The 27,272-nt window shown below is 45.4% G+C and overlaps 1 protein-coding gene and 1 long non-coding RNA gene across 6 annotated transcripts in view; one reads left to right on the top strand and one right to left on the bottom strand.

Annotated features, from left to right (window-relative positions):
• The window catches only part of GRHL3 (grainyhead like transcription factor 3), a 37,383-nt gene extending 35,952 nt beyond the window's left edge, over positions 1-1,431 (bottom strand). For 4 of the 5 annotated variants that reach the window (XM_025278732.3, XM_044938114.2, XM_044938116.2 and 1 more), the window contains exons 1-2: positions 1,189-1,431; positions 48-377 (exon numbers count right to left, since the gene is read on the bottom strand). In XM_025278732.3, the coding sequence (XP_025134517.2) occupies positions 48-64 (17 nt within the window). In that variant the 5' untranslated portion in view covers positions 65-377; positions 1,189-1,431. Of the gene's footprint in view, positions 1-47; positions 378-604; positions 838-1,188 lie in introns of those variants that run through there. The other variant, XM_044938115.2, reaches the window with a different exon arrangement.
• On the top strand, positions 86-25,837 carry LOC112582974. The gene is made up of 3 exons (XR_003107338.3): positions 86-223; positions 8,620-8,874; positions 25,785-25,837. It is a non-coding gene; the product is annotated as an uncharacterized LOC112582974 (long non-coding RNA).
• The last annotated feature ends 1,435 nt before the right edge of the window (positions 25,838-27,272 follow it).

Consider the following 27,272-nt stretch of genomic DNA (forward strand, 5'->3'; position numbering starts at 1 on the left):
AGCCTCCCCACTCAGAGAGTGCCAGGCATCCACGGTTGTTTACTCACTCAAGTTCATTCGACATCTTCCTGCTCCCAGGCTCCCAGGCTGGTACGATGGATCGGCACCGGGCACCGAGGCTCTGCTGACCGCTCGTCTCTAATTCTTGCCTGACACAGACATTCCCTGCCCAGGGAACTGTTTGATTTATGTTGAGGTTTCAGTGTGGGGATTCTGCTGACAGGTAGGTTCCCGGCAGTGCTGGTGCTGATTGGCTACAGGTACAGGTGCCGGCGACAGCAGGTATACCTCAACAGGTGCAGCTGTTAACTCTTGGCCTGCCGAGCTGGGGGCGGAGCCATTGGGGGGCTGGCTGGGTGGAACTGGCCAATTCCTTCCTTGGTGAGGGGGTGGGGGTGGAGATGAGGTAGGAGGGAGGAGAAAAAAAAAAAACTGCTGGAGAGAAGATAGCCAGAGGAAAAGTACAGGGACAAACAGATATTTGGCTGCAGGAAATCTCGATTCCTGTTTCTAGTATCCTGGATACTTGGAACATTGGAACATCCTTCCCCCCCGACCCCCCCGCCCCGCCACCCTGCCAGATTCCCTTGGCCTCCTCCCCTACCCAGCATGGACTACTTCCAGCCACCAGGGAATTCCCAAAGGAGAGAGCAGATCTTCCCTTGTGGGCCTCTGTGCGAGTCCCCTTTCTTTTTTCCTAGAGCTCTCCCTTTAAGGGAAAGCTTATTTCTGAATAGTCTTTTACAGTTATTCAGGTGATTTCTCTTGACGGCTCACAGCAACCCACTGTGGTAGCTATTAGCACGCTCTCTTCCTCCCCCAACACACACACTTCGCAGGTGAGGAAGTGGAAGCCGGAGGGTAAACGTGACTTGCCCAAGGACCTGAGCTATTGAGTGTCAGAGCCCAGATCTGAATCTTCAGTCATCTCACTCTGCATGTGGCTGTCCCTCTGAGCTGAAGTCACTGGCCTCAATTCAGCAGACATCTGTGGAACACCTAATGTGTGCCAGGCTCTACTCTGGGTTCTGGGGAGACAGGCCCAAAAGACAGGGTCACTGCTCTTGGAGTTTATGATCTGGAGGGTGTGTGTGTGTGTGTTGACAGCCAGGAGTGGGGGTGTAGGATGCAGGCAGCCTTTTATTTGGTGTGATACAGATCTGAATGAGATGTCAGCAAACCACATACCTCTGGCCAGCACACAAGGAATGGAAAAGTTGAAGTCGATCACCTTTGAAACCTTTAGCTAGCCGGTCATTTCCCAAACTCCAGTAAGTGCTTCATTCTGCGTAGGAAATGCAGGAGAAATCAGTTGCCTGTTAGACTAAGTAATTGTGGAATGATTGCCATGAGCTGTCTTCCATAAAGAACAAGGTTGGTAAACCCAGAAGATCCACAAACAAACAGGAGAATGCTAGAACTTTTTATAGAGCTTCCACCACGAGTAATCTGAACTGAAGTCTAAGCCGGTCTTGGTATCTTTTGTTTTCTCTCTTTCCTCCTCCCCACCCACCACCTCCACCCGCCACACACACACACCTTTTGACACATCACCCCTTTGCTCTGTTTTCCTGAGAGCCTCACCTTGGCCCACTCCTTTCTCTCTCAGGGAAAGGCGGAGTTTCAGCTACTCCTGCCAGTCTGATGGAGGTTTTCAAGGTAAGGCCAGAATCCAGAGGAGCCCTCTTGGGGTGTGGTCAGGCCTGTGGAGAGAATTGTCAGAGGTTGGTTCCTCGCTGGAAGCTATGTTGGGGATAATGGAGGGGGTCCTGACAAATAACAGTAAATAATCATAATAATTGCTAATGAAGCCACCTCCTCAGAGCAGGCCTCTCCCACCACCCTTGTTAAAGTAGGCATTCAGTCACTCTATCACATCACTTAATTCTGGCTCTCTGAATCCCTTGTGACTTTTGGAAATCTCTCTGAATTGTTTATTGTCTTTCATCCCTTCTTCTAGAATGTAAACTCTGTAAGAGGAGAGACCTTGTCTGGGTCACTGTTGAATCTCCAGCGCCTTCCATGGTGTCTGGCACACGGTCTGTGCCCAGCATACCTCACGCGTCAGGCATTGTGCTAAGCCTTTGCATATCTTGTCTCCCCCTTAAAACCGCTGTATGCCATAGGCCCTTGTGTTATCCCTGTTTTAGAGATGAGGAGACGAAGGTATGAAGTGATTAAATAAGTTCCTCAAGCTGCATGGCCTAGGAGAGGTAGCGCTAGAGTTGGGATCTGATCAGAGAGCAGAGCCTGGATGCCCAAGCCCTTGGCAGGGTCTCTTGGTGGCAGGAGGGCCATTGGTGCCAGCTGTAATTGCAGAGCTTAGTACTGCCCGAAGGATGGCACGCTTGTCTGTGTCCCTGTCTGCCTGCCTCCTGGAAGGCTGTGAAGTTTCTTTCAGCTGTGTTGCAACTCCCAGGTAAAGGGCCATGGGGGTGACTCATGCTGGCTGGGCTCAGGTGGAGACTGGGAACCCAGGCAGCGTGTCTGTGCTCGCTGGGCTTTTTAAATGGGTCCTCTCTCTCTACACCTGTGGATCATGTCTCTTTAATCGCCCTCACCCATCTACAGAGATCAGCAGGTCGTGGGGCAGAGGGTTTTTAACGTCTCCACACACGGAATGTCCAGAAGGCACCTGGATGAGATGGAGGGACTGTGGTCCAGGGTAGGTCGGCAGGGTACCACGAGCCAGTTTATAAGGTCGCTAGGACCTTCCAGCAGGAGCTAAGCCTCCCAGTCTGAGGGCGTGGGCTGTTCTAGGCCTTTGCTGAAGGATTCAGAGGTGCCAGGTTTTTTAGAGAGACGCTACCCAAGCTTTGCCCCCACTCCTGCCTATTTCCTACTCCTGTGTGGCATGGGCACAGCCCAGGGCTCAGCTGGGCTGGCATCTCTTCCCCTTCTTGGATTGGCCCAGTTCTTTGTTTCTTGGCAGAGGAGATTGAAAACAGAGACTCACCAATCATATGTGACATAATGATTGTATTCACAATAATAACAGTAAGTAATGATGCCTGTAATTTATTTCATGTTTGTATATTGCAAGCATAGTGCTAAGAGTTATCTGTGCTATCTGATAGCTTTACTCTGAGACTGGCTGACATGGGTTCAGATCCCAGCCCAACTGTTTACTAGCTGTGTGATTTTGGGCAAATGACTTAAGGGTTCTGAGCTTGCTTCCTCACCTATAAATGGTTATAAAAATAGTATCCCCCTCGTAAGCTTATTATGAGAACAGGATAATGTATATGGAGTGCATTGTTGTTGTGTAGTCACTCAGTAGAGTCCGACTCTTTGCAAACCCATGGACTACAGTCCATGTAGTCCAGGCTCCACTGTGCGTGGGATTTCCCAGACAAGAATATTGGAGTGGGTTGCCATTTCCTCCTCCAGGGAATCTTCCTAACCCCGGGATCAACCCTGTGTCTCCTGCATTGGTAGGCGGGTTCTTTACCACTGAGCCCCCGGGGAAGCCTGCCTGGCACATTGTTGCTGTTGTTTAGTCAATAAGTCATGTCCAACTCTTGGTCACTCCGTGGACTGCAGCACTCTAGGCTCCTCTATCCTCCACTGTCTCCCAGTAATTTGCTCAAATTCATGTCCATGAAGGCTAGGCGAGATCGACGGCAAAAAGGAAAGGGCGTGGCAAAAGATGAGATGGTTAAATGGCTTGACTGACTTAGTGGACATGAATTTGAGTCTGACACATAGCACTCAGTAACTGTTAGGAAAGTTTTTGCTCTAAAATCACAGCAGATGGTGACTGCAGCCATGAAATTAAAAGACCCTTTCTCCTTGGAAGAAAAGTTATGACCAACCTAGATAGCGTATTAAAAAGCAGAGACATTACTTTGCCAAAAAAGGTCCATCTAGTCAAAGCTATGGTTTTTCCTGTAGTCATGTATGAATGTGAGAGTTGGCCCATAAAGAAAGCTGAGTGCTGAAGAACTGATGCTTTTGAACTTTGGTGTTGGAAAAGACACTTGAGAGTCCCTTGGACTGCAAGGAGATCTAACCAGTCCGTCCTAAAGAAAATCAGTCCTGAATATTCATTGGAAGGACTGATGCTGAAGCTGAGACGCCAGTACTTTGGCGTCTGATGGGACACCACCTGATGGGAAGAACTGACTCAATTGAAAAGACCCTGATGCTGGGAAAGATTGAAGGCGGGAGGAGAAGGGGACGACAGAGGATGAGATGGTTGGATGGCATCACCAACTCAATGGACATGAGTTTGAGTACCCTCCGGGAGTTGATGGACAGGGAGGCCTGGCGTGCTGCGGTCCCTGGGGTCGCAAAGAGTCTGAGACACGACTGAGCGACTGAACTGAACTGAACTGAAAGGTTAGGACCACTGAGTTAGGTGACTGCTGAGAACCAGAGCTGCTTTGTTTGTCTCTGCAGCGTGTGCACTGCACAGTCACAGCGCTGTTTACAATAGGGGCCTTGCAGTGTTGAGCGTGAATGCCCTGCTAACAGCTCTTCCTTTTCTAACACGTTAAAACTTTATGGTTGTTCCACACTTAATGACAATTTGTTGACCTATATAAAAACATGGAAAGGTCAAATACCCAAATGTCAACAGTGCTCCTCTGTGGGTGCCAAAATGACAGGATTCTATTTATTTATTTGGTTTGTTTGGCCATGTGGCGGCTTGTGTTATCTTACATCCCCAACTGGGGATCTTAGTTCCACGACCAGGGATTGAACCCAGGCCCACAGCAGTGAAAGCGCAGAGTCCTAACCACTGAACCACCAGAGAATTCCCCAGGATGACAGAATTTTAATTGTTTCCCTATTCTTCTCCTCCCTGACCAAAGTTTCTGCATTGATTGTGCTTTTGTGATTAGGAATTATAAACAAAATCCCAGTTTAAATGTCATTCAGTTCAGTCTCTCAGTCGTGTCCGACTCTCTGCAACCCCATGGACCACAGCACGCCAGAGGCCTCCCTGTCCATCACCAACTCCCAGAGTTTACCCAAATTCATGCCCATTGAGTTGGTGATGCAATCCAACCATCTTGTCCTCTGTCGTCCCCTTCTCCTCCTGCCCTCAATCTTTCCCAGCATCGGGGTCTTTTCAAATGAGTCAGCTCTTCACATAAGGTGGCCAAAGTATTGGAGTTTCAGCTTCAACATCAGTCCTTCCAACAAACACCCAGGACTGATCTCCTTTAGGACGGAATGGTTGGATCTCCTCACAGTCCAAGGGACTCTCAAGAGTCTTTTCCAACACCACAGTTCAAAAGCATCAATTCTTCTGCACTGAGCTTTCTTTATAGTCCAACTCTCACATCATACATGACTACTGGAAAAACCATAGCCTTGACTAGATGGACTTTGGTTGGCAAAGTAATGTCTCTGCTTTTTAATATGCTAAGTTGGTCATAACTTTTCTTCCAAGGAAAAAGGGTCTTTTAATTTCATGGCTGCAGTCACCATCTGCAGTGATTTTGGAGCCACCCAAAATTAAGTCAGCCACTGTTTCCACTGTTTCCACATCTATTTGCCATAAAATGATGGGACCAGATACCATGATCTTAGTTTTCTGAATGTTGAGCTTTAAGTCAACATTTTCACTCTCTTCTTTCACTTTCATCAAGAGGCTCTTTAGTTCTTCTTCACTTTCTGCCATAATTAAATCAAAATGAATGCCCTTTGACTAAATGGTCATCGTGTCCCATTCTTCCTGGAGTAAAAGTGGACATAAAGATAATAAAAGCTCACAGTCCTTGCTCAGAGCTTCCCTATAAGATGCATGAATGGAGAATAGGGCTCTCCATCCCAAAGGCTCTGGGCAGTGAATTCAGGAATCAGATCAGATCTTAATTAGAATTATTATCATTTATTGAGCACTTACCCTATGATGCTTTCTTTAAATGCTTTGTGTCATTCCTCCCTGCAAAATGGGATCACGTTATTCATTCCAGACAGACAACTCCTAGAGTATTGAGCAAGTTTCTAAAGGAGGAACTCCAGAGTCAGCTGCCCGAGACCTTGGACAAGCAACTTCGCCTCCTCATTACTCAGATTTTCTTCTCAGTGAAATGATCACTATGAGAATTAAAGGAGATAACATGGTGTCCTTAGTATGTGCCAGGCACAGTTCTAGATGTGTTACATGTACATATCATGTAATTGTCTTGAGTCCTGTGGCAAAGTTGTCATAATTTTCCCCATCTTACAGAGGAGGAGCAGCCTCAGGAACGTGAGGTAACTCATCAAAGATCACTTAGCTATCTACTTGGTATTCAAGTAGGATCAAATCAAGCTCTACATGACCCCAAAGCCATGGGAACAGTCCTTTCAACCTCCTGTGTTCCCTTTTGGAACAAAGTCATGGATGGATGGATGGAAGGATAGAAGGAAAGAAGGAAGGAGGGAAAGAAAATAGATAGGTTGGCTGATAGCACTTACAAGATAAGGAAGGATTTGTTAGCATTTGGACTGCAGAAACTATACAAGGAAAAACCTCCCTTGGTACTTTGTCCCAGATCTCAACAAGTGTTCAAGAAGTATTTGTTGAATAAATGAAAAATGAACAAATGTGTATAATTTACACAAGGTCATTGACATTCTGGGATATCAGCTGTTGCCTTCTGTCCCCACCCCCAGGGAAAGACCTCCAAAGTTTGAATCCTTGCTCTTCCTGTTATTAGCATATACCTTTGGGCCAGTGACTCAGTCTGTAAATTTCAGGGACCACATCGTCCCTCAGTGGATTGATCTGTGGAGTAAATAAGGTCTCCATGTAGAGCTAATGGCCAGGAGTAGGTGAGCACCCAGCTTAGAAAGGGATCCCCAGCCACCACCTCTTACTGGCCTGACTACACAGTTTATGGCACTCAGCACTCAGCCTTCCTTAAAAACAGTTCCTTCAGGGAATTCCCTGGTGGTTCAGTGGTTAGGATTTGGCACTTGCATTGCTGAGGCCAGAATTCAATCCCTGGTCTGGGAAATAAGATCCAGGAAGCTGCTCAGTGCAGTCAGGATAAAAAAAAAAAAAAAAAGCCTCTTCTATGTGTAAAGCTCTTTTCAGCTTACATAGTGTTTTCCTATGGTTTATCTTCTCTGATAAAGCCACAGAGAGGCAGGGCAGAATGTTATCACTGGCCCCACATAAACTGAGGCTTAAAGAAAACACCCCTACTGAAGCAAAGGAGTTTGGATTGGAACTTCAGATTTGGGTCAAAGCATCACCATAGATACCATTATGGATCCTGTGGGTCCCGTAATACTGTCCTGGGTGTGCACCCAAAGCCCTATTTCATCCTAATATTCTCTACGCCATCGCTGGACTTAAGTGGAGGGACAGGCCACACACCCAACGTGCAGAATATAGCCCTAACTAGAAGGCATGGAAGGACCTGGAAGTTGTACTCATGAAGAATCAGGACAAAGAGAGGCCAAAGAGCCTCCAGGCCCTTTTACACTCTGTACTTTAGATTTTTATCACAGTTCTGCCAATAACACCACCTACATTCCTTCTGAGAGGAATGGAAGGACATGAGGAATCATGGGGTCTAAAGTCATCCTGAGAGCTCCCTTAAAAGAAAAAAAGAAAAATCTGGAAACAGAGAAGCAGGTTTTTTTTTGTGGTTTTTTTTTTTGTTTGTTTTCCACTTATCAAGTTGATAAAGATGAAAGAAAATGGTGTTGGCAAGAGTGAGAGAAAGCAGGCTGTCTCCTTGCTGGAAGGAGTGTGAATCAGTCTAGACTTTGGAGTTAGATTTCAACTCATCCTTTGATCTTACATTTTCACTCATAGGAATTTAGCCTAAGCAAATAATCTGTGTGGAGAGTTATCTGCAAGGATATGCATCAGAGCATTGTTTATAATTCTGAAAAATTAGAATTAATATAAATATCCTTCAGCAGAGACTCAGTAAAGTAAATTAAGATCCTTGAATATAGTTGGATATTGAGTCACAGTTCAAAAGGATGCTACAGAAAGCCCCTTTACACCGGGGAAATTACTTCCTATGCTTACAGCACAATTGTTAGCATTTTTGAGTCTTTACTGTGTTTGAGGCACTGAGCTCAGTTGTTTAGTCTCATTTAATCCTTACAACAACCAAGTGAAGTAAGTACTATTATCTTGATTTTACAAACAAGGGAAGTGAGGCCTCAAAGTGAAATGTCTTGTGGTCGTTCAGTCTCTCAGTCCAACTCTTAGTGACCCCAGGGACTGCGGCACACCAGGCTTCCCTGTCCTTCACGATCTCCCGGTGCTGTCTCCACCCAAGGTCATTTCCAGGGGGGGCCTCTGAGCTGGTCTCGAATGAACCTGGGTCAGATTCCCAACTTTTAAGTCTTTCAGCTACTCTTTACCTTTAGTAAATGAGTCCTTTCCTATTTTTAAAACCCATTTCCATGAGTGGAGAAAGAATAGGAAAGGTACACACCAGAGAGTATCAGGGGTGGTAGGATCAGGGGCGATTTATAGTTTATTCTTTTCGTATATCTGTCAACATTATTTCTCCCATTAATAGGGGGGAAAAGAGAGAGAGAGAGAGACTCTTTATAGTTATTAAGGAATAGCAAGTCAGAGAAGGCTTATCCCTGAACTGAGAAGGAAGAAGCGGCCAGACTGCTATCTGGAGATTCTTTCTCTGTTGCCAGGAACCAGCCAGAACAGGAGGCAGCCAGAGAGAGCCGTGCCAGGAAGAATGTGGCCGCCGTCCTGGAAGGAGAGGACCCACTGAGAAGAACAGAACCCAGCCGGCTCAGCCCCTGAGGCTCACTCTCTCCAGGGACCTGGCCTCGGGCCCTAGTAGCCTACCTCCTACCACTGTGGGCCATCACCAGCCCACTTCAGAAAAAGGCCATTAAACCAGATACTGCCCACTTCTAAATAAAAGAGAGCTTCAAGTAAAAGTAAGTGAGAAGCACCTTAGTCCCTACCACCACCCTGGCAAGCAAGGCTGAAAATGCATTTTCTTCTGTATTTCATCTATCTGAAGGGGTCACACTGGGGACTTGGGTATTCAGATGACAGTCTCCTTGAGGAACTACAGAGAAAGAATGTACAAGGCCTGGTTTGGACAGAGAGGATCCTGGAACCCCGGTTGCTGAATAGAAGTGTGTCTGGGGTCAGGGCTGCCGTGCTACGTTAGAGGGACCTGGGGTAGGGTGGGGTGGTTGGGACAGGTGTGGCCTGCTCCAGGCTTAGGGAGGTTCAGATAGGCACAATTAACCCATAAAGTCCTTTCCTTTTCCTTAAGGGTTTTCCTTCTAAGGCTGCCTCTGATGTTTGTTTAGATCTCATCTCACTGGAAGAGGGTGTAGTAGGAGGGGAGGGGATTTGCTTGGGCCCCTGAGCTCCGTACCTTCTGGGGAAGGCAGAGGCCACATGGTCAGAGGTTAAGTGCTTGACCTTGCTCATTGAGGGGAGGGTTTTTCCGAATGCTCTGCTGGCCTGCCCAGAAGACTTTTTTAAGTCTCTCAGTTGGGGTTAAGATGGTCAAGCAGTGGGGAAAGGAAAGGAGAATAGTTCAGAAACTGGCCTAGAGGGACCTGCAAACCATATCTTACACCAAGATCAGGTCCCTCAGGCGGGCAGTTAACTTGGAAGGTCAGCAACCACTCACCACGCCTCACTTGTCCCAGCTCACCTTCTAGCCTGTGTTCCAGACAGGCTGCCCATATGGCCTGGCCACGTGTCCTGCGGTGGCATGGCCAGCTTTCCCTCCCAGACCAGGCTCATTTATTTGGCTCCATCACCCCCACCCCAATTGCTCTGGAATCCAGCTGTGTTCACATGTCAATTCATTTGTTCATTCAGTGAGTATGGAGACTTATTTCATCATTCAGTTCAGTCGCTCAGTCTGACTCTGTGACCCCACGGACTGCAGCAACTCCCCGAGTTTGCTCAGACTCATGTCCATCACATCAGTGATGCCATCCAACCACCTCATCCTCGGTCGTCCCCTTCTCCTCCCGCATTCAATCTTTCCCACCATTAGGGTCTTTTCCAATGAATCAGGTGGCCAAAGTACTATTATAATGATTTTTTTTAAATTTCGTCATTAAAAATTACAATTGTAGCTCTCATTTTTTGAACACGTAACTATATATCAGACTGGGCTAAGCACGTTACCTGCCCTGTTTCACTCAATCCTTACAACTGCCCAAAGATTGAGGTACAGTCATCACCTCTGCTTTATAGGTGTGAAAACAGGCTTAAAGGAGTGAGGGAATTGAGTGACCAAGCCGGGATTTGAACCCAGGCTGTTTGGCTCATAAATTCAGTCCCTGAACCACCATTTTCTGTTGCCTGAAAAAGCAGTCATTCAGTGAACTTAGCAAGGGCCAGCTCTGGCCAAGCATCTATACACAGGGCGGGGAGAGAAATGAATAATGTGTCTCCTTCTGCCCACATGGAAGCCTGGTGGGTGAACCTTCATCTAATTTGTCTATTGGGGAAAACCTTTCCACCTTTGTCTGTCTATGGCTGTAGTTTTGTGAAATTGGTTTTACTCTCAGGTAACAGTGATTCGTGTGTGTTGGAGGATTCCACGAGAGTTCAGTGTAATCTGCAGATGTACCTGCCTCGGTGCACACACACATACACGACAGAGCACAGCTAGTTGAGAACTTCGATTCTGGAGATGAGCTACCTGAGTTCAGATCTTGAGTCTGCCATTTACTACCTGTATAACCTTGGGCAAGTCCTTTGATCTCTTTGATCCTCCGTTTCTTCATCTTTAAACTTATACTTTGTAAGGTTTTTCATGAGGTAACACATGCAAAGCATTTACACCACTCTTGTACACTCAGTCCTAATGATGTAAGCTATTGTTGCTCTCATTAGGGATGGGCCTCTCTGGCCTCCCCAGTGAAACAGTGCGTTCCTGTCTTGTCTCTTCCTTTGCTCCTGCCACCCAGGACACTCAGCCCAAGGCAGGTGTGCCTGGGAGTTAGTCACCAGGCTCCCCAGCCTCACAGGGGACGTGAGCATGGATGTTCCCCTCTGCCCAGGCGCCTCTGAAATCTGAGTCATGCCTCAGCAGCTCTCCCTAAAGAGAGATTTCCTTCAGCCTCAACCCACTCCCTTTCGCAATAAACTCAGTCCTTCATACCATCCTAGGTCATGTGCAGATCCCCACAGTTTTACCCACTGATGGACCCTAGGGAAATCTCCCCGGAGATCAGAATCTTGATAGGCAGATGATAGAGACTTGACTCTCTAGCCAGTGGCTTTGACTGTACTTCCAAATTCCTAGTGGTCTCTGAATTGACTGATGGCCCAGTTTAGGGTCACAGTATTTCATTTGGCCATCCTTGAACTAAGTGACAACTCAGACACAAGCACCGTCTGGATGGGACAAGCTCGGGAGCTTATGTTTGTTTCACTCTCTTCCACTCTCCAATCGCTGGGAGCTCCTTGCGGCCTGTGAGGTGGTTTGGGGGATTGAAAGTTAGGGCTGTCAACTTAGAAGGCTTGTTGCGCCTTAGATAGTTTACTATGAATGGTGACCAGCTCCAGGTCTCAAGACCCCGGTTCAAAACCTGGCTCAGCCTTTCCTTAGCTGGGACCCTGAGCTTCATAACTTGTTTCTCAGGAGTCTGTTTTCTCATCTGTAAAAATGGGAATAATAATATTATTTACCTCATAGGGTGGTTGGAGAAGGCAATGGCAACCCACTCCAGTACTCTTGCCTGGAAAATCCCATGGATGGAGGAGCCTGGTAGGCTGCAGTCCATGGGGTCGCGAAGAGTCGGACAGGACTGAACGACTTTTACTTTACACTTTCATGCATTGGAGAAGGAAATGGCAACCCACTCCAGTGTTCTTGCCTAGAGAATCCCAGGGACAGAGGAGCCTGGTGGGGTCTGTCTGTGGGGTCTCATAGAGCCAGACACAACTGAAGCAACTTAGCAGCAGCAGCAGCATAGGGTGGTTATGAGGATTAAATGCATGTGAAGCATTTAATATAGTGCCTGGCACATAGTCCTGTTGTTATGCAATGAGGGAGAAGGTGCTGGACCCAGAGTCAAGAGATTGGGGTATGAATTGTTGGCTCTGTAGACCTTAGGCAAGTTAACTCCCCATCTCTGAGTTTCTCCAACTGTGAAATGAAAGTTTGGGGTTTGAAGGTCAGTTGGGTTCTTTTTACCTATGTAATATCTGTGAACTGTGACTTTGAAGGTATATATATATATATATATATATATATACACACATTTTATATATATATATAAACCCAGAAAGAAAAAAAAGTACCAGATGTTTTCATCTGCCAAAATTACATTTCACAAATCCCAGGACCCTTGGCACCATCTTCAAAAGCCACCCCATCCAGCAGCCTCTAGGCTGAGCCTTCTCAACCCAAGGAACTGTTAGAAAGAGCCCAAGAAGCTTACTAGAGCCACAGCCAGGCCTCAGGGAAGAAAGCAAAGCGGGCATCACAATGAACCGCATCACAATGAACCAGCCAGCCCCCAACATCATAACCCAGGATTTTACCCTTCTGTGCCTTAGGCAAGAGTCTAATCAGAAAGGATTAGTTTATGGCAAGGGATGTTTCCTCTGTAGCTTGAAAATGTTCTGATCTATTGTAAAACAGGCCCCGCCAGGGAAATAGAACAGTTTCTTCTTGGTCTGGTGACCTCTGACCCTGCCCCCCTTCCTGGCCCGCCTGGCTGTCTCAGCCACCCCCTGCAGGAGACAAATGCTGGGAAAGGGGAGGCAGTCAGTATCCCTAAGGACTGGGGAGTCTCTCCCCAGATAGTCTCCATGAGTGCAGAGTCCCACTGAGTTATTCTTAGGCTCTGTTTGAAGCCGCAGGGGGATGAGCTGGGTGGGATTTGCTGAAAATGAAAAGCAGTTTGTTTCAACTCGTTCTACCAGTTTTTACCCTCTACAGTAAAACATCACTTAACCATTTTAACGGAACAAATTTACCTTTACAGAGACAGTGGGTCTAAGAGGAATTTGTTGGTGGTAACTAGCAAACAGAGGGACCTTTTATGAAGCCCTGAGTACCCAGCATTGTGCCAAACACCTTACATCCATTATCTTACTTTAAAAATTACTGGCTTCACTGTGGGGGAGGGGCGGGTGGCGTGGGGGGGAGGGGGGGTGGAATGTGGTTTTAATTTTTCAGGTGAGAAAACTGAGGTCCAGAAAAGTAAAGTGATTTGCTCAGAGTCAGTGGTGGAGCTGGTACTTGTATTACTGCAGGGCATCCGCTGCAGCCGTGACTTCATGCAGACTTGAGTGAAGCCTTGTTGGTGAAGCTGTGCCCAGGCAGAAATCTGCCCACCTTTTATGAAACCTCAGGCTCAGTTTTCCAGAAGACCTACCTGATCGCTTTTTAGTCCTTTGATAGCTCAGGGCTCTTGGGGCTTCCCTCATAGCTCAGTTGGTAAATAATCCTCCTGAATGCAAGAGACCCCAGTTCGATCCCTGGGTCGGGAAGATCCCCTCAGGAAGGGATAGGCTACCCATTCCAGTGTTCTTGGGCTTCCCTTGTGACTCAGCTGGTAAAGAATCTGCCTGCAATGTGGGAGACATAGGTTCAATCCCTAGGTTGGGAAGATCCCCTGGAGAAGGGAAAGGCTACCCACTCCAGTATTCTGGCCTGGAGAATTCCATGGACTGTATAGTCTATGGGTGTGACAAAGAGTTGGACACAACTGAGCAGCTTTTACTTTCACTTCTGTCTGTGGAAGAGGCTGTTTCCAGGGATAGATGGAGGACCCTGTTTCCCGGTCACTGTCATGTCCAATGGCCAGTTACCATGGACTTTTCCCCCCTGCCCAGCAAATGCCAGGTCCAAATGCAGCCAGTTTTGAGGATAAAGAGTCTGGAAGAATTCTGCAGTGTGGATGCCCTTTCCAGGGTCTAGTCCAGCCCTGAGCCCGTTCCTTCTCTAGCTGGGAAGTGTCTTCCTCTTCCTGCTTTTGTGTAACTGCTCTGCCCACGGCAAGCCCACTTCCTTCCCTCCTGTCCCCGTGCCTTCCCGAGGAAGTAGCTGCCTTTTCTTCACAGCAGGTGGCTCTGCCCTGCTCTGGCTCCAGTTTCCTTTGCCGTTTGCTCCATAACTCTCCTGGACCCAAACTGTTTCCAAATCCTCTGAAGTCATTTCAGGGAATCCCAGAAATGTATCCTGGGAGACACAAGAATGCCCAAGATGCTCCAGGCAGAAAAGGTGCTGGGATCGAAACATTTGAGGAAAGCTTCATACCAGACTCTTCTAGAAATTAACCATATACAGCTATCAAGCCAAGTCACCAAAGAGTTCTGCAGTGAGAAAGCCTGTTTCGTTTGTTTTTTCAACAAACTGAGCTGACCATGAAATCATCTCCCCTCATCTCTACTATATATCTATAAAACCTGTAGAACCAGTGATCCACTGTGGAACATACTTAGATTCTACCCTCAGCCTGCCACCAGAGTATAAAGCTGACCTTCCTATTTCTCTGTGCTGATCTAACATAACATGCTAAATAATCTAAGGTGACATCTGATCTGTAGGGTCTTCAAGAAAGACATACTCAGTGGGGACAAAGAGTCTCTTAACAATTTTATGAAGATGCTACTTCCAGAAAAAATCAGGGGTTTTGCATGGAAGAGGAGGAGTAGAATTTGAAACAGCCAGCAGACAGGGTTTACCAACTTTTATTCACTTCCTGTTCCGAGGACCAAGCCAGGGATGGAACGCAATGGAAAATAGTCAAAGTCCAGAGCCCAGTATCAGATAAATACTTTTAGGGTGAAGCAATGAATCATCTAATAATTGGTCTTCTGGCCTCCAGGCTCTTCCCACTCCATTTTTATGCTACCGGCTATATATATATATATGGTCTCAAAACCCAGATCTCATCAGTCCACTTTATTGCCCAGGAATCCTGTTCCCTCCTTCCTTCAAGATAAAGGCTATATGCCTTGACCTGGCATTTAAAACTCTATAGAGCAGAACTCCAACCTACCTTTTCATCCTTCTTTCCTACTCCTTCCCATCGGGTACTCATTCTAGTGGCACCGACCTCCCCAGATACAGTCTTTCTTCCTTCCTGCCTTTTCCCGAGCTGTTCTTTTTGCCTCAGATTTCCTCCCCGGCCCCCGTTGTCACATATTCAGTCCTAGCAATGCTTCGAGGCTCAGTTCAGAACCTGCCACCCGTGTTAAATGAAAGCAAGACACAAAGGGAGAACGTTATGAATGATCCCATTTAGACAAAAGTCAAAAATAGGCGAAAACTAATCTGTTATGGAAAAAAAACAATCAGAGCTGTGGTTGCCTTTGGGAAATAGGGTTTGATTAGAAGGGGAGGGGTGCACAGGGGCTCTTCGGGTATGGAGAGATCCTCTACCTTAATTCTGACGGTGGTTACACGAGTGTGTACATTTGTCTGAATTCATTGTATTGTACATTTAAGATCTGTGCAGTTCCCTGTGTTGTAAATTTAATCTAGAAATGAAAATCTTACCACATAGGTCACCCTGACAAGAATTCACTCCATTGTCCATTATTCTATCAAAGCACTCCTTCTATACCAGCAGCACACCACTTACCATAGCCCGCCTTCCGTGAGAATTATACGTTTACATGTCTGCCTCCCTGATGTGAGCTCCCTCCAGGGCTCTCCCACAGCAAGTACTCATCAAATGTTTGCAAAATGGAATTGAAGCCAGATTCATAAAAATAAAAGTAGGGACTTCCCTGGTGGTCCAGGGGCTAAGACTCTGCACTCCCAAGGCAGAGGCCCTCGGTTCGATCCCTGTTCAGGGTACTAGATCCCACATGCTGTAACTAAGAGTTTGAGTGCCGCAACTAAATATCTCAAGAGCTGCCGCTAAGACCGGACACAGTCAAATAATAAATAAAACTATAAGATTTTTTTTTTTTTAATTTTGAAAAGCAACAAGAGCTATCATGTATTTCAGCTGCTGTGAGCCAAGCTGTGGCTAAGTTCCTTATACGTATATTTAGTTGTCCCATCACTTCATGGCAGATAGATGGGGAAACAATGGAAACTGTGAGAGATTTTATTTTGGGGCCTCCAAAATCACTGCAGATGGTGACTGCAGCCATGAAATTAAAAGACGCTTGCTTCTTGGAAGAAAAGCTGTGACCAACCTAGACAACATATTAAAAAGCAGAGACATTACTTTGGCAACAAAGGTCTGTCTAGTCAAAGCTTTGGTTTTTCCAGTAGTTATGTATGGATGTGAGAGTTGGACTATAAAGAAAGCTGAGCCCCGAAGAATTGGTGCTTTTGAGCTGTGGTGTTGGAGAAGACTCTTGAGAGTCCCTTGGACTGCAAGGAGATCCAACTAGTCTATCCTCAAGGAAATCAGTCCTGAATATTCATTGGAAGGACTGACGCTGAAGCTGAAACTCCAATACTTTGGCTACCTGATGCAAAGAACTGACTCACTTGAAAAGACCCTGATGCTGGGAAAGATTGAAGGCAGGAGGAGAAGTGGACGACAGAGGATGAGATGGTTGGATGGCATCACTGACTCAACGGACATGAGTTTGGGTAAACTCCAGGAGTTGGTGATGGACAGGGAGGCCTGGCGTGCTGTGGTCCGTGGGGTCGCAAAGAGCTGGGCTTGACTGAGCAACTGAACTGAACTGATGTGTTTACGCAAGTGTGTGTGTGTGTGTGTGTGTGTGTGTTTATATATATATATATCAGCTTAGTATCAGTTCAGTCACTCAGTCGTGTCTGACTTTTTGTGACCCCATGAACCGCAGCATGCCAGGCTTCCCTGTCCATCACAAACTCTCGGAGTCCATCCAAACCCATGTCCGTTGAGTCGGTGATGCCATCCAACCATCTCATCATACTGGAGTGGGTAGCCTTTCCCTTCTCCAGAGGTTCCAGGGATCAAACCCAGGTCTCCCACATTGCAGGTGCATTCTTTACCAGCTGAGTCACGAGGGAAGCCTGATATATATATATATATATGTATGCACACACTTAATCCCCATGAGATACCCGGTAGGGTAGCCATTAAGTCTGAAAACAGAAAAGTCTGCATCACAAATGTGAATGGTTTAGCTATATTACATTATATACATTAGCTATATTACATTATAGGCAAATTAAGGGTGTCTCAGACTGTAAAGATAATACCTGCAATGCAGGAGACCCAGGTTCCATCCTTGTGTTAGGAAGATCCCCTGGTAATCCACTCCAGTATTCTTACCTGGCAAATCTCATATACAGAGGAACCTGGTGGGCTACAGTCCATGGGATTGCAAAGAGTTGGACATGACTTTGCAGCTAATCAATAGTACCTATGTGCAGTGGATGAGATGGTTGGATGGCATCACTGACTTGATGGACATGAATCTGAGCAAGCTCCGAGAGTTGGTGAGGACAGGGAACCCTGGTGTGCTGCAGTCCATGGGGTCACAAAGAGACACTACTGAGAGACTGAATTGAACTGTCCAAGCTTTATGTGATTATGTATGTGTGTGTGTGTGTATTACTATTACTCCTTTACGCTGAGAATACTGAGGCCTGAGGTCAGAGGAATGTGTTGTGCTGGAAATAGGATATAAGCCCAGGACTGCCTGATCTCAGAGCCGTTAAGCTGGACTAGCTTCAGAGTGGCACATTTAAATCCAGGTGAGATGTGAGACTTGAAAACAGTGGTTTCCCTGAAATTGACAGTGTGTGTGTGTGTGTGTGTGTGTGTATTTCTGGGAAGTGTAAAGTCTTTGGAGGGCTCCCACAGCCCTAGGAAGTGGGTGCTTAACTAGAGGGAGACTTGGGTTTGTAACTCTAACTTCACCATTTATCAGTTGCATGACATCACCATGGGCAAGTTGTTTCATATGACCTAGCATGGGTTCTCCCACCTTTGAGACTGGTGTAACAGTGCCTACCTCATGGCTTTTAAGGGAGGATTCCTTCAATGAGATAATGCATGTAAACCTCTCAGCATGTGTAAGATCTCAGTAAATGTTGAGTTTATTAGTATTATCATTTTGCTATTATGATTACAACTCCCTGTCTCCTCCTCTTCCCATTCCCCACGTGCTACAAACACACACGGAATTCTTTCCAAATACAGGGTATAGTCATCTAAGCCATTGTGACAGATACTTCTATCACAAGCACAGCAGAGTAGCCAGTCAGCCCAGGGAATAAAACAAAACAAAACAAAAAAACCCTAGCCAACTCCCTAGTGGGAATGACTCCAGGGAATCTTTATGATTTGGGTCAAAAAAGAATCTTTGGGCTTCTCCTTGCCTAACTCTTTCTGAAGTGGATTGGCTTGAAGCCTTACAACATGAACAGGGCCACTGTGACCCAAGTGCCCACCTTAGAACTGCAGGTGAAGTCCAAACCCTGGAGTTCAGGGGCTGACGGGAAGACTGGAACCCCCCAACTGGAACCTTGACCTTTGGGATTCTGCCTGAGGGGGGCTGGCTGAGGATGAGGGTCCCTCTTTGTAGTTTTAAAGACCAGACCTTAGGGTATTGTGCCCTCAACCTGAAACAACTGTCTGGCAGGTAGAGAAGTTGCCAGGGAAAAGTCTTCTCAATAGGTCATGCTTTAGGTCTCTGATGTGTAGAATTCAACAGGTCAGGTTATTTGAAATAAAAAAAAATGATTTTTTCTTTCTTTTTTTTTAAAAAAATTTATTTTATTTTTAAACTTTACATAATTGTATTAGTTTTGCCAAACATCAAAATGAATCCGCCACAGGTATACATGTGTTCCCCATCCTGAAGATTTTTTCTTATTTCAAAAGAAACCCATGGTCTTTGAGAAGGAAAAAAAAAAAAATTCAATGCACATAGTGAAGAAATTTTATCCAAAGAGAACCACTGTTGTTCTTCCCTACACTTTACCTGTTTAGAGGAAGACCACTGCCCTGCAATTAAGTGCACAACCTCTCCAACTGGACTCTAACCCTAGCTGTATACATGTGGGCTAGTCTCTTGAACCCTCTGAGCCTCAATTCCTCAACTGTAAAATGAAAATGAAAAAATATATATATTTTTTAATTTTAAAGAGAGCATCTATGTTATATGATTGAAATAACACCTAAAAGTGACTCAACTAATGTTCAGTTCAGTTGCTCAGTCATGTCTGACTCTTCGCAACCCCATGAACCACAGTACACCAGACCTCCCTGTCCATCACCAACTCCTGGAGTTCACCCAAACTCATGTCCATTGAGTCAGTGATGCCATCCAACCATCTCATCTTCTGTCATCCCCTTCTCCCACCTTCAATCTTTCCCAGCATCAGGGTCTTTTCAAATGAGTCAGCTCTTCACATCAGGTGGCCAAAGTATTGGAGTTTCAACTTCAACATCAGTCCTTCCAATGAACACCCAGGACCGATCTCCTTTAGGATGGACTGGTTGGATCTCCTTGCAGTCCAAGGGACTCTCAAGAGTCTTCTCTAACACCATAGTTAAAAACCATCAATTCTTCAGTGCTCAGCTTTCTTTATAGTTCAACTCTCATATCCATACATGACTACTGGAAAAACCATAGCCTTGACTAGATGGACCTTTGTGGACTAAGTAATGTCTCTGCTTTTTAATATGCTGTCTAGGTTGGTAATAACTTTCCTTCAAAGGAGTAAGCGTTTTTTAATTTCATGGCTACAGTCACCATCTGCAGTGATTTTGGAGCCCAGAAATATAAAGTCTGACACTGTTTCCACTGTTTCCCCATCTATTTGCCATGAAGTGGATGGTTTTTCCAGTGGTCATGTATGGATGTGAGAGTTGGACTGTGAAGAAAGCTGAGCGCCGAAGAATTGATGCTTTTGAACTGTGGTATTGGAGAAGACTCTTGAGAGTCCCTTGGACTGCAAGGAGATCAGTCCTGGGTGTTCTTTAGAAGGAATGATCCTAAAGCTAAAACTCCAGTACTTTGGCCACCTCATGCGAAGAGTTGACTCATTAGAAAAGACTCTGATACTGGGAGGGATTGGGGGCAGGAGGAGAAGGGGACGACAGAGGATGAGATGGCTGGATGGCATCATCGACTTGATGGACATGACTTTGAGTGAACTCCAGGAGTTGGTGATGGACAGGGAGGCCTGGCGTGCTGCAATTCATGGGGTTGCAAAGAGCCGGACACAACTGAGCAACTGAACTGAACTGAACTGAACTGATGGGACAAGATGCCATGATCTTAGTTGTCTGAACATTGAGTTTTAAGCCAACTTTTTCATTCTCCTCTTTCACTTTCATCAAGAGGTTCTTTAGTTCTTCTTCACTTTCTGCCATAAGGGTGGTGTCATCTGCATATCTGAGGTTACTGATATTTCTCCCGGCAGTCTTGATTCCAACTTGTGCTTCTTCCAGCCTAGCATTTCTCATGATGTACTCTACATAGAAGTTAAATAAGCAAGGTGACAGTATACAGCCTTGACGTACTCCTTTTCCTATTTGGAACCAGTCTGTTGTTCCATGTCCAGTTCTAACTCACCTTCCTCACCTGCATATAGGTTTCTCAAGAGACAGGTCAGGTGGTCTGGTATTCCCATCTCTTTCAGAATTTTCCACAGTTTATTGTGATCCACACAGTCAAAGGCTTTGGCATAGTCAATAAAGCAGAAATAGATGTTTTTCTGGAACTCTCTTGCTTTTTCCATGATCCAGCGGATGTTGGTAATTTGATCTCTGGTTCCTCTGCCTTTTCTAAAACCAGCTTGAACATCTGGAAGTTTACGGTTCACATATTGCTGAAGTCTGGCTTGGAGAATTTTAAGCACTACTTCACTAGCATGTGAGATGAATGCAATTGTAGGGTAGTTTGAGCATTCTTTGGCATTGCCTTTCTTTGGGATTGGGATGAAAACTGACCTTTTCCAGTCCTGTGGCCACTGCTGAGTTTTCCAAATTTGCTGACATATTGAGTGCAGTACTTTGACAGCATCATCTTTTAGGATTTGAAATAGCTCAACTGGAATTGTATCACCTCCATTAGCTTTGTTTGTAGTGATGCTTCCTAAGGCCCACTTGACTTCACATTACAGGATGTCTGGCTCTGAGTGATCACACCATGGTGATTATCTGGGTCATGAAGATCTTTTTTGAACAGTTCTTTTGTGTATTCTTGCCACCTCTTCTTAAAATCTTCTGCTTCTGTTAGGTCCATACCATTTCTGTCCTTTATTGAGCCCATCTTTGCATGAAATGTTCCCTTGGTATCTCTAATTTTCTTGAAGAGATCTCTAGTCTTTCCCATTCTATTTTTTTTTTTTTTTTTTCTATTTCTTCGCATTGATTGCTGAGGAAGTCTTTCTTATCTCTCCTTTCCATTCTTTGGAACTCTGCATTCAAATGGGTACATATTTCCTTTTCTCCTTTGCTTTTCACTTCCCTTCTTTTCATAGCTATTTGTAAGGCCTCCTCAGACAGCCATTTTGCTTTTTTGCATTTCTTTGTCTTGGGGATGGTCTCGCTCCCTGTCTCCTGTACAATGTCACGAACCTCCATCCATAGTTCAACAAATGTTAGCTCTTCTTATAGTAAATGCAGATTCTTGGGGGAAAAAATTGCTGTCACACCATAGATCCTGTTTATAACCTGCTTTTTACCCCCAATAGCCAACAATGTGAATCTCTTTCCAACATCAAATGTTCCATTATGACCTTTGTATGGAATATATGGCCTCATTTATCAGTCCCCCACCGATGGATATTCAGGAAGTACCCAGTATTTCTATTTTTATAAACAATGCTACATGAACTACGACTAAACCTTTGTGTCCAGCCATCATTATTTCCTTGGAGCCAATTTTGAGAAGTAGAATTTCAGGGGGGTTTTAGGGTAGGCACAATTTTATGATTTTTGATACCTGTTACCAAACTGCCCTCCAGAAAGGTTATACTGAGTTCTTTTCCCCCCAAGAGGGAACCAGAGTGACTGTTTCCCTATATCATCACCAACAATGGTTTTTATCATTTTGGTCCATCTGTAAGCAATTTTCTTGAGCAAGGGGATTTGTTCTGTCTGTCTGATTCAACTGGAACTCCCAGAGGGCAGGGCAGGGAGGTATGAACAGTTCCCGCCGTGTGTAGCTCCCATGCCTAGTACATGCTCTTCACACAATAAACACTCACGAAGAGTCTCTGAAGACAAGAGTGACTTTAAGCGCCCTGAACAGCCAGTTCTTAATAACGCAAAACTGAACAACTAAAAATGGTACCTGGAGGAAATTCAGAAACTGTGCACAGAAGAAGGCAAAGGCACTTCCAGAAGCACTGCCCTGGTATTCAGGTCTTAATCAGCCGAAATCAGCCTGGGCCAAGGCCACATATCTGCCAGCAGATTTGCATGCATAACTAGAGATCCACTCCAGTTTCACATGCATAGGGGAGCTCTGAGCCAGGAGACGGGTTTCACACTGTCACCATTTTGGCGGTGGCCCAGGACACGTCACCTCATCCTTTTGGGCTTGGTGTCCCTATAGGTTTAGTAGTGTTTCCGCCAGAGGTATTTTAACAATCATGGAATATCACCTTCCTCCCCTTTCCAACATTTATTGAGGAAATGTGATGCCTCCTATCCATGCTGGAGGCAGGTTGGCATGTGGGTGAAGAAACAGACTCTGGAGTTGGGCGTTCTGGGTTCAAAACCCTTGCTCTGTAGCATCCTCACTATATGAATTTGGACAATGGGACTCCTCTGAGACCTGTCCCCAAAGTTTTTGGTACCAGGGACCAGTTTCAGGGAAGACCTCCACGGAGCAGGATGGTGGTGATGTGGGATGGGTGGGCGGATGATTCAAGTGTGCTACATTTATTGTGCACTTTATCTCTGTTATTATTACATCAGCTCCGCCTCAGATCATCAGGCATTAGATCGCACAGGTTGGGGACCCCTGCCTTAGAGGGTTTGGTGGATGGATTAAATCAACTCCTCTATCCAGATCCCTTAGGACAGTGCTTGGTACATAGCGACACTGTCAGCAACGACTTGTCTGGTTTAAACCTTGCGGTATCACTGTGAGGTAATGATTACTTTTCCACCTTAAAGACGGGGAATGAGGAGCATAGAAGTCACACAGCTGGGAAGGGTAAAGCCTGCACTGAGCTCACAATATCTCACTCAGGACTTTTCGCAGAAACCTGAAATATTAAAGCTGGAAAACACCTTCCAAGTCATTTCATCCAGTCTTGATGAGCCCAGAGAGTGGAATGGACTTGCCTACAGACACGTACGCAAGGTACTTGACCGAGCAGGGCCTGGGCTCCAGCCTCCCCATGGCTGCTCGGGACCCTGCTGCCTGGTGCCCAGAGAAAGAAGCCTCTGTCTCTGCCCAGTCACTGCCCTCCCTCCTGGGCAAGGAGAGGAGCCCAGGAGCTTGTGGGGACTTGATCGACTCTCTGGCCAGGCACAGACCAGGTGCTCAGAGAAGTCGCTGTTGTCGCTGGCCGCTCCAGTTACTCCTTTTGTGCAGTCATTCCAGTCTCGGGTCTCCTCCCAGGGGGACGGTCATCCACCAGCTCCTGCCTGGACTTGTCCTCTCTGGAGCTCCCCTGGGTGCCGAGGCAGGGGGACTGCGAGATTGGCTGCTCTTGCTGCCAGGCCCACGCTGCTCCCTGTTCAGACTCAGCACTGGGCAGGGGCTGTGAGATCTTGAGGGAATGGGCCCCAGCCCCCTCCTCAACAGCTCACTCTTCCCTGCCTTGTTCTTAGGCTGTCTTTATAAAAAATGATACATTTAACCTAACATATTAAAATTATTATTTCAGTGTGTAGTCAATATACATAAAGCATTAATGCTGCTGCTGCTAAGTCGCTTAATGAGGGGAACTTATTTTTTTTGTACAAATTGTTAAACTCTGATATAGATTTTAATACTACAACACAGCTCATTTTGGATGCTACATTTTCAAGGGCTAGGGACCAAAAAGTGGAAAAATCTACATGTCCACCAACTGGTAAATTAACAAGAGGTAGTATATCCATACAGTTGTTTACTTCAGTTTAGTCACTCAGTCGTGTCTGACTCTTTGCGACCCCATGGACTGCAGCACAGCAGGCTTCCCTGTCCATCACCAACTTCCTGAGCCTACTCAAACTCATGTCCATCAAGCTGGTGATGCCATCCAACCAACTCATCCTCTGTCGTCCCCATCTCCTGCCTTCAATCTTTCCTAGCATCAGGGTCTTTTCCAATGAGTCAGCTCTTCACATCAGGTGGCCAAAGTATTGGAGTTTCAGCTTCAGCATCAGTCCTTCCAATGAATATTCAGGACGGATTTCCTTTAGAATAGACTGGTTTGATCTCCTTGCAATCCAAGGGACTCTAAAGAGTCTTCTCTAGGACTTCCCTGGTGGCCCAGTGGCTAAGACACTGCACTCCCAGTGCACTGCCCCAACGGAGGGGCCCCAGGTTCAATCCCTGGTCTGGAAACTAGATCCCACATGCTGCAATTAAAATAACCCTTGTGCAGCCAAATAAATCATAATAAAAGCTTTTATTTAAAAAAAAGAGTCTTCTCTAACACCAGAGTTCAAAATTATCAATTCTTTGGTGCTCAGCTTTTTTTATAGTCCAACTCTCACATCCATACATGACTACTGGAAAAACCATAGCTTTGACTAGATGGACCTTTGTTAGCAAAGTAATGTCTCTGCTTTTTAATATGTTGTCTAGGTTGGTCACAGCTTTTCTTCCGAGGAGCAAGCGTCTTTATATTTCATGGCTGTAGTCACCATCTGCAGTGATTTTGGAGCCCCCCCAAATAAAGTCTCTCACTGTTTCCATTGTTTCCCCACCTATTTGCCATGAACTGATTGGACTGGATGACATGATCTTCGTTTTCTGAATGTTGAATTTTAAGCCAACTTTTTCACTCTCCTCTTTCACTTTCATTGTTCAGCCTTAAAAAGGAATAAAGTACAACAGGAGGAAAGCTTGGAAAAAACAGAGGCTAAGGGAAAGAAACCAGACTCAAAAGACCATATATATATATTGAATGATTCCTTTTATGTGAAATGTCCAGAATAGACAAATCCATAGAGAAAGGAAACAGATGGTGGTTGTCAGGGGACTAGGAGTTGGGGCGTGTGGAGTGGCTGCTACTAGGGACAGGGTTTCTTTAGGGGGTGATGAATTGCTCTGGAATAAGTGTGATGGGTGTATAACCTTGTGAATACACCGATAGCCATTAAGTTGTATACTTTAAAATAGTGAATTGAGTGGTATAGGAATTCTATCTTGATTTTAAAAATAAATGATATATTAAAAATAAAATGTAGTCATACCAAAACAATGAAATTATCTTTTTTGTCCTTTTTCAATTTATTTTTCATATTGAAGTATATTTGATTTACAGTGTTGTGTTCATTTCAGGTACTAACAGATATGCAAAGTGATTCAGGTATATATATACATATATCTCTTCTTTTTCAGATTCTTTTCCCATGTAGGTTATTACAGAGTGCTGAGTAGAGTTTCCTGTGCTACACAGTAAAAAAAAGTGAAAGTGAAGTCACTCAGTCATGTCCTTGCGACCCATGGACTATACAGTCCATGGAATTCTCCAGGCAGAAATACTGGAGTGGGTAGCTCTTCTCTTTTCCAGGGGATCGTCCCAGCCCAGGAATTGAACCCAGGTCTCCCACCTTGCAGACAGATTCTTTACCATCTGTCCTTGTTAATTAGCTATTTTATATATAGTAGTGTGTATGTGTTAAACCCAAACTCCTGATTTATCCGCAACCCCCCCCCCCCCACACCGCCCTGTTTTCTCTTTGGTAACCATACATTTGTTTTCAAAGTCTGTGAGTCAGTCTCTGTTTTGTAAATAAGTTCATTTGTATCATTTTTTTTTTAGATTCCACATATAAGTGATACTTATATGCAGAGTACATCATGAGAAACACTGGGATGGATGAAGCACAAGCAGGAATCAAGATTGCTGGGAGAAGTATCAATAACCTCAGATATGCAGATGACACCATCCTTATGGCAGAAACTGAAGAAGAACTAAAGAGCCTCTTGATGAAAGTGAAAGAGGAAAGTGAAAAAGTTGGCTTAAAGCTCAACTTTCAGAAAACAAAGATCATGGCATCCAGTCCCGTCACTTCATGGCAAATAGATGTGGAAACAGTGGCTGGCTTTATTTTGGGGGGCTCCAAAATCACTGCAGATGGTGACTACAGCCATGAAATATAAAGACACTTATTCTTTGGAAGAAAAGTTATGACCAACCTAGACAGCATATTAAAAAGCAAAAACATTACTTTGCCAACCAAGGTCCATCTAGTCAAGGCTATGGTTTTTCCAGTAGTCATATATGGATGTGAGGGTTAGACTACAAAGAAAGCTGAGCACCAAAGAATTGATACTTTTGAACTGTGGTGTTGGAGAAGACTCTTGAGAGTCCCTTGGACTGCAAGGAGATCCAACCAGTCCACCCTAAAGGAAATCAGTCCTGAATATTCATTGGAAGGACTGATGTTGAAGCTGAAACTCCAGTACTTTGGCCACCTGGTGTCAAGAGCTGACTCATTTGAAAAGACTCTGATGCTGGGAAAGACTGAAGGCAGGAGGAGAAGGGGATGACAGAGGATGAGATAGTTGGATGGCATCACCGACTCAACAGACATGAGTTTGAGTAAACTCTGGGAGTTGGTGATGGACGGGGAGGCCTGGTGCTGCAGTCCATGGGGTCACAAAGAGTTGGACACGACTGAGCGATTAAACTGAACTGATAAGTGATATCATATGATATTTGTCTTTGTCTGAATAAAACTTTTTAATAGGAAAATGTTTTACACTGATTCAGTTTCTAGGTTTAAATGTAAATTAATTAAAATGAAATTTAAGATTCAGTTCTTCAGTCACAGTTGCCACATTTCAAGCCGCACTAGGCAAGTGGAGTACCAGGGCTACCCTCCTGGATGATGCAGCTTTGAGGTATGGCCACTCCAGGTCACCACCTGAGACTCCAACTGGCATCTTTATCCATCTCTGGCCTGGGTAAATCCTGAAGGGACCGGGGGCAGACGGGACCAGGACACAGGTGAATGAATGAAGCTGTAAGAGCATACGTGTCTTTTTTCCCCACCATATGTGAAAGCATGTCAGTTTTATCATTCTTTTCCAACAACCTCTCTTACAAGTGAGGAAATCCAAAGAATGTCAGAACCAGAAGGAATCATCGAGATAACCAATTTCTCAAAAAGTCTACATCAAGTACACTGTTTGTGGTGTAGAAACCGTGGGTTTTGACTAATGTAGGCTGTTGTATGTCCTCCACCACGGTCAAGATGCAGAAGAGTGCTGGCCCTCCCTAAGTCCCCTCTTGCCGCCCTGTTAC

The sequence above is a fragment of the Bubalus bubalis genome, chromosome 2 (assembly GCF_019923935.1).
Source record: "Bubalus bubalis isolate 160015118507 breed Murrah chromosome 2, NDDB_SH_1, whole genome shotgun sequence".
Taxonomy (NCBI): Eukaryota; Metazoa; Chordata; class Mammalia; order Artiodactyla; family Bovidae; genus Bubalus; species Bubalus bubalis.